The sequence below is a fragment of the Scylla paramamosain genome, chromosome 20 (assembly GCF_035594125.1).
Source record: "Scylla paramamosain isolate STU-SP2022 chromosome 20, ASM3559412v1, whole genome shotgun sequence".
NCBI classification, from domain to species: Eukaryota; Metazoa; Arthropoda; class Malacostraca; order Decapoda; family Portunidae; genus Scylla; species Scylla paramamosain.
The window spans coordinates 17,558,995-17,566,494 of record NC_087170.1 but is presented as its reverse complement, the minus strand read 5'-3'; the positions used below and the strand labels follow the sequence as shown (position 1 = coordinate 17,566,494).

General features: G+C 42.4%; 1 protein-coding gene across 2 annotated transcripts in view; it reads right to left on the bottom strand.

The window, feature by feature from the left end:
• The window catches only part of LOC135110518 (inositol-trisphosphate 3-kinase homolog), a 60,965-nt gene that overhangs the window by 11,021 nt on the left and 42,444 nt on the right, over positions 1-7,500 (bottom strand). Inside the window, exon 1 of one of the 2 annotated variants that reach the window (XM_064022915.1) lies at positions 5,582-6,321. The exons of the other annotated variant lie outside the window; for it this stretch is intronic. Coding sequence (XP_063878985.1) covers positions 5,582-5,668 — 87 coding nt within the window. The 5' untranslated portion in view covers positions 5,669-6,321. Of the gene's footprint in view, positions 1-5,581; positions 6,322-7,500 lie in introns of those variants that run through there. 2 annotated transcript variants of the gene reach the window in all.

Sequence of the window (7,500 nt, the reverse complement as noted above, 5' to 3'; positions counted from 1 at the left end):
TATATATATATATATATATATATATATATATATATATATATATATATATATATATATATATATATATATATATATATATATAAATCCATTGAAAAGAACTGAAAAGGAGGGAGTCTAAATCGTGTCAAATATGGTAAAAAAAAAAGGTAAATAAATAAACGAATAAATAAATAAAATGGTATTTCAATAGGATATAATAAGAGATGGTACAGTACATAGAAGAGGTATCGTAAATGAGAAATGTGGAGGTACAACAATGTATTTGAAAAAAGTGGAGTTCAAATTTAAACAAAAGAGAGTCGCTTGAAATGAAGAAATAATAACAAAAAAAGTTTAAATAAAATGGCCAAAAGAAACTAGAAAATTCAAATACAAGAAATATGAAAATAAATAAATAAATAAATGAGTCAATTTAACTTCTGCAATACGCGCCTTGGTCAAATGCACCAAATTATGGACAAGGTATCTACCTATCTAAACCACCACCACTTGTATATCCCTTAAAATATTCAAATTACCCTTACATTCACCGGGCAACTTACGTATAACTTACCAACTGAGAGAAAGAGAGAGAAAAAAAGAGTACACTAACCTACCTTTTCACACACACACACACACACACACGATTTAAATCCGCCAATACCTAATAAGTGTGCCCACGTCATCCCTAAACCCCCCAAAAAAACAAGCCGATGATGCAGATTATCTAGGGGCGCATACCTCCTGACGGGAATGAGATGAATAAAATGAATAGCCAGCATAACACTCATTCACCTGTAAACATTCATGACCAAATTAGTAATCGCCTTGAACTTAAAAGATGTGGAGAGATAGGGAGAACAGAAGCAGTGATGATGGTAGTGGTGATGACGGTGACTGGTGTGTGTGTGTGTGTGTGTGTGTGTGTGTGTGTTGTGGTTTAGGTCATGTAAGGAATACCACGTCTTTCTCTACATCACTATGGTCCACCACCTCCTCCACCTCCTCCCCCACTCCCATAACAGCGCTTCATTCAACTCCAGCTCCTCATCTACTCTCGTACACAGCGCAATAAGCTACACGTGTCTCTTCTTCTGCGTGTTTTCTTATCCTTCTTCCTCTCACTCTTTTCGTTTTGTTCTTCCATTCCTACTCTTGCTGCTATTCAGTACTTGAAATTATGTTTAGATTTAATGAGTGCGTTTTCTTTCTCTTACGCTCTTAATGTTTTCTTTTTCGTAGTCTTAATAAATAACCTTTCATTCTTAGTTTCAATGATGCATTCTTTAAATACCATCTCAAATGCGTGTTTCCCCTTAACATCATAATGAATTCGTTTTCTTCTTTAGTCTCAATATATATTCTTTCTATACCAATATCAAAAAATACGTTTTCTTTCTCTTGCAATATAATACATGAACGCTTTTTTTTCTGCCACGCAATCTTATTAAATGTCAGTATTTTAGTTTACCGTCTCAATAAAATCGGTTTCTCTCTCTACAAGTCTTCATACATGCATCTTCTTTCAGTCGCCAGCATACAGTCTCAGTTTTCTCTTCTGACATGTCCGCGACGCTGCCTCCTTTCCTTACAGCATGCATATCACATCATACGTCTTCGTCTCGTCCCATCTGTAACGTAATGAATCAAGCTGCACGTTGGCCCATCATTACCTTGTGTGTCCCTTCCTCTTTGTGGATTAAATTTTTGTCGCTATTTTTCCTCCCAGTAACGTGTAATGTCCTAAGTTAAGTTCCAGCGGGGAGTTAAGTGCGAGCGTACTAATATTTTAGTGGTATGTACTCGTACTTACTTCCCAGGTCCGTTTTCTGTATTGTATTTTATGGAGTACTACGCTGTTTTTATGAAGGTAAGGTGAAGTGAAGTGGTTCTGTATCATTTCTTACACAGCTACTTCCTTTTCTCTCTTCAGTAATCCAAAACGTCTCTTTACTTAAGCCAATGTCATATCACATCAGTGTTAAGGCGTCAAGAATATGAATCTATCAATTTGTTGTACCACCCATCGACTGAAAACTAGTAGATCTATCATTCGTGTGTGTGTGTGTGTGTGTGTGTGTGTGTGTGTGTGTGTGTGTGTGTGTGTGTGTGTGTGTGTGTGTGTGTGTGTGTGTGAACTGCTCCACCAAGGACGAGGGATAAGGGATAAGATTTTACCAGTAAGCTTCTTCACTCTTTACCAGGCCACGCAATGCCGTACCTTACCTTACATTATCCACCTTAAGTCCTGTAACACACACACACACACACACACACACACACACACACACCTGGGGAATAAATCTTTAAATGGTGCCTTATTTTGTACGTTTATTGTATCTATTCATTATTTCTTGTTCGTGTCCTCCTCTCCTCCTCCTCCTCCACATTCTTCTCAGTCTTTTCTATATCATTATCTTCATTTGCCCATTCATAAAGTCGGATATACTACGTAACGTTTAAGTTTTTCTTGAGCTTTTTTTTTTTCTTTATTTTCGTTTCCGTACCCTTCGCTCATACATACACACAGGTATACAGACAAGCACGTGATGGAGTTCGTGTCGCGGTTGTATAACGATGACGAATTCGATGACGTGTGTGTGTTTCCCGGCATCCTTTCTTTCTCTCTCTCTCTCTCTCTCTCTCTCTCTCTCTCTCTGTGTGTGTGTGTGTGTGTTGAGCTGAGAACGCAAGCAGCAACAAAACAACAAAACAAATAAACAATAATGACAGCGCTACAGAGAGAGAGAGAGAGAGAGAGAGAGAGAGAGAGAGAGAGAGAGAGAGAGAGAGAGAGAGAGAGAGAGAGAACGTGTGGGTTTTCCAGGGCATTACGTCAAGGTAGAGAAAGTAGCGTGGGCGTAGAGTAGAAAGCAACACGGTTTTTGAGGAGGATGTGACCGAGGCAAGACCAAGACCAAGACCGAGACCGAAGCAGTGGGAGGAAGGAAGAGAGGAAAGGACACCGAGACCAAGGGCAACAATAACAAAGAGCAAGAGCAAGACCATGAGAAAAACGAACCGTGTTATGCTGTACCGTTGCAAAGAATGGAAAGGAAGATGAATAAAGAAAAAGATGTATGGAGAGAGTATGCTAAAAAAAAAAAAAAAAAAGAAGATTTCACACCTGATACGAAGAAGGATGAAGGAAAAAATAGGAAGACGAAGACAATATAAAAAAAAAGAAGAGAGAAAAAAAAGGAAGAGAGAGAGAGAAAAAAAAAAAAAAAGAACCTGGAGATAAATATATAAATGCAGGTTCATGACGCAAATAAAACACGTCACTGGAACAAAACAATAGAGAAGTGCAGTGGACAGAAGAAGAAGGAGGAGGAGGAGGGGGAGGAGGAGGAGGAGGAGGACAAAGGCACGGAGAGAAAGGATGTACTGGAGATGTGATGTTAACAGTTAAGCAAGTGTGTTTGTTATTGTTACCCTTCGTTGTTTACTGCTTTCTTCTTTCTCTCTCAACACTAATCATTCAATCCGCTGCGTTATTAGAAGTTTAACAAATTACTATCACCATTATCAGGAACTTTGCAGCAAATCATGAAAGGTGAATGAACTGGAGAGAAACTGTGTTATTGTATGTGCATCAGGTTTTTTTTTTTTTTTTTTTTTGTACATATGAGCAGATTAAATGTTTTCTTTCTTTCGATTTTGTGTTGCGACAGAGGAATGACAAGAATGAAAAAATAATGGAGATAAAGACTAACATACAGTTCTCTTCAAGTTCCTTCCTCCTCCTCTTTATTATGGGTACTGCGATAATGTTGATTTAAAAAAATTGGGGCTTCAAAATGTGATACTAGAGGAGGAGGAGGAGGGAGGAGGAGGGAGGAGGAGGGGCGGTAAATCGTCGACACCATTTGCGTCAGAAACATTGCCACATCCTGAGTATTGTGTGTGTGTGTGTGTGTGTGTGTGTCAAGTCACCACATCCGTCAGCCCTGAGCGCGTGATAAAGTCCCCAAGGAAAGAAACACACACACACACACACACACACACACACACACACACACACACACACACACACACACACACACACACACAAACGACCGTCATGGGAAATTCTCAATGTCAGTAATGTTTGACAGTAAAATTTCATTCAGGAAACAAGTATTGCGTAAAAAGGTGGTGTGTTGTGTGTGTGTGTGTGTGTGTGTGTTGTGTGTGTGTGTGTGTGTGTGTGTGTGTGTGTGTGTGTGTGTCACCTTCAGTTTAAAATTAACAGTCAAACCCACACTAATGAAATCCTTAAAGTACATTCCTTATCACAAAATCCCTGATTTCAAAACACCTTTTATCACCACCACCACCACCACCCATGCTTACCACCATCTACACCCCACCACCACCATCATTCATACATACAAACACATATAACTGTCAGTACAACTGTAATGTTGGTATGAGATTCTTTAATCTCTTTCACTAATTGTATTTTTGAGCTCACTACTAAATTCATAATTCGCCTATAACAACACATACACTACTATAATTAAACAAACACCTATAACACTCAACAACAAAGTAATCCCGTTGAACGCCTGTATTACGCACCCAATTTGAAGGTCTAAAGAGCAATACACCAAGATCAAGATTAAGACAACCTCCACGTAATACCCCGCTATGCTACCTTCATACCTGTCTCGGTTCTCCAGCCATGCTCAGTGTACCTAACCTCTCCACATAGACTCCCACGATACTGCCCACTAGTTGCCCCACCTCCTCTCAGCACAGGTGATCATCCACAGGTGTTCAAGAGTGGTTTGGAGTGTGTTCTTCATTCCCTTACCTCCACTCGTCCACTCCCTCCACCTCCCCCTCTCTCATTTCTTCACTTTACACATAAGCATATGACGGGGCGCCCCAACCCCAAGATTCTTGCCTCATCTTCTCTCCTGCCAGTGTTTTATTTTTTATTTTATTTTGTGTGTGTGTGTGTGTGTGTGTGTGTTGTAATGATTATAACAACAGCAGCAACAGAAGGGCAAGTTGTACACGCAACACATTAGTAGTAGTAGTAGTAGTAGTAGTAGTAGTGAGAAGACTCCAGTGCTCACCAAACATAAATAAACTAAATATAAGACATCAATAAAATAATAATCAATAATGGTGACTTACAACACACCCTCTTCAAAGATCCTTGTGTAGGTCACTTGAGGAGGAGGAGGATGATGATGATGAGGAGGAGGAGGAGGAGGCACACACTAAAAAGGAAATTCAAAGGCTGATGAAGTGATAATGGAGAGAAAGGTAGAAAAGAAATCTAACTTAAGATGAAGACGAAACAGGAAAAAAAATAATGCAGAACTAGGAAAAATAAGTTCTGTAGACAAGGCGATAGTGAAAGAAAGCAAGTTTAATAAAGAACGAAAAGAGAGAAAACAGTGAAATAAAACAAGAAAAAAAGATATAACTGAGAGAAAAGAACAAGAGGAAGCGAAGGAAAAAAAGAAGTTTGTATCGAAAACCAGAGGCGAAGATGGAAAAGACGGAATACAGTTGACATTTTCATCTGAAGGAAAAGGAAGAGAAGGAATGTAGCTTGAGTTTTTAACTGAAGAAGGAAGCGAAGGAATGTAGCTTGTATTTTTACCTGAAGGAAGAGGAAGAGCCTGAGCAGAGTCATATCTTGGGCGTCCTTCCCCTTAGGGTGGTACACGGCTGTCTCTGGTTCCCGCATCACGTCGCTGAGAGGCCACTTGCACAGAGGCCTTCATCTCGATGCACATCCACACAACGGTCCCAAATAAGCTCTCACTTATACGATATTAACTCTAAAGGCGTCACCTAAGCCTTCTGGCCCTGGCTGCTAGCTGGGGAGGACTGCGTTTGGTGCCTTTGTAATGTCGTGGCGAACAGAACTTGGGTATCGAATCTCCAAGCCATGCAGAGTTGGGTCTCAGTTGTTTCCGTGGGTTTAGATGTGTATATCACCTTAGTTTTATGTGTATTCAATCTTTCACGCTTTTTCACCGCCTCCGAACACTAATATAGGCCAAGCGAAGGTAAACGGGGCACATCCACTGTCTTCTATACGGTGGCGGAGAGGGAGTTACAGTGGCTGACTGAATAAGCCAAGCCAGGTAGTCTCTCTCTTTTACCCTGTCTTACTTCTTCACTCAAGGGCGCAGGGTTCCTCTAGCACTGAACATGCAACCCCTTAGTAATCCAGGAAAGCAGTAATTCACACAAAAAAGCCTTCACGTGGTGGCTTGCAAGCTTGTTTTCCTTCCCGGACTCAAGTGACAGGAAGGTCGGGGCTGGCGAACCAAGGACGGGAGCGAGGTATGAGCGCGTCCTCCCAACACCGCGTTTGGCTAGTGACTGACAATGGACGGAGCGTCGCGCGGGTGTTTAGGTGCCCAGACGGTTATGGAGGGGCTGGGGAGGAGAGCAGGGGGAGGGATGGGAGGAGGGGGAAGAGGAGGAGGAGGAGGAGGAGGAGGTGGATAAGGAGATGGAAGAGAAGGGGGGGGTTAATGAAGAAAAGAGGGGTAGGAGGGGAGGGAGGGAGGGAGGTGCCACTATCGAGAATGGTAAGAGACGCTACAGAGGAAGAGAAGAGGGAGGGCTGGTAGAGATGCTTGGAAAGATCTGAAAGACGCGTATGGGAAGCCAATTACCAGGGTGGAGGGAAAGAGGGGCGTGTTAGGGAAGAAGAAGGGCGAGGAGGAGGAGGAGGAGGAGGAGGAGGAGGAGGAGGAGGAGAACAAGTTACAGGAGGAAGGACCGCAGGGAAGGGGCGAAGGAAGGGAAGATAATTGTAACCGGAGAATATAGAAGAGGTGGAAGGAAGAATGAGGGGAAAAAAAAGGTGGAGAAGGGGGTGGACAGGCAAAGAATGGAGAAATAGTGAGACAGGGGGAAAGATGGAAGGATGGGAGGTGAAGAGGTGGAAGGATATGAAGAGGAGATGGTGGAGGTGGTGGTGGAGAGATGGAGTGTTCCACGTCATCCACTTGTGTAGGAGGGTAATCAGTTGCCTCACACGGGGGGGTCGAGGAGGAGGAGGAGGAGGAGGAGGAGGAGGGAGGAGGAGGAGGAGGAGGAGGAGGAGGAGGAGGAAAGAGAAGGACGAATGGTGGGTTCTATGAGGAGAGAGAGAGGAGAGAGAGAGAGAGAGAGAGAGGAGAGAGAGAGAGAGGAGAGGAGAGAGAGAGAGAGAGAGAGAGAGAGAGAGAGAGAGAGAGAGAGATGAGAGGAGAGAGAGAGAGGAAATAAGGAAAAAATGAGCACACATGAACGAAAAAATATAAATTCCCATTCATAAAAGAAAAAAAAAGAAAAAGAGAAAGAAAAAAAGGAAGGAAAAATACTAAGAGGATAAGGATTACACACACACACACACACACACACACACACACACACACACACACACACACACCGTTATCGACTCCCTGCCACCACCGCCACCACCATCTGGAAGCAGCCACGCCCTAACACCAGCAGCAGCACGACCACCACCACCGCCGCCACCACCACCACACCCTTACCTATCTTCTCAACTCCCTC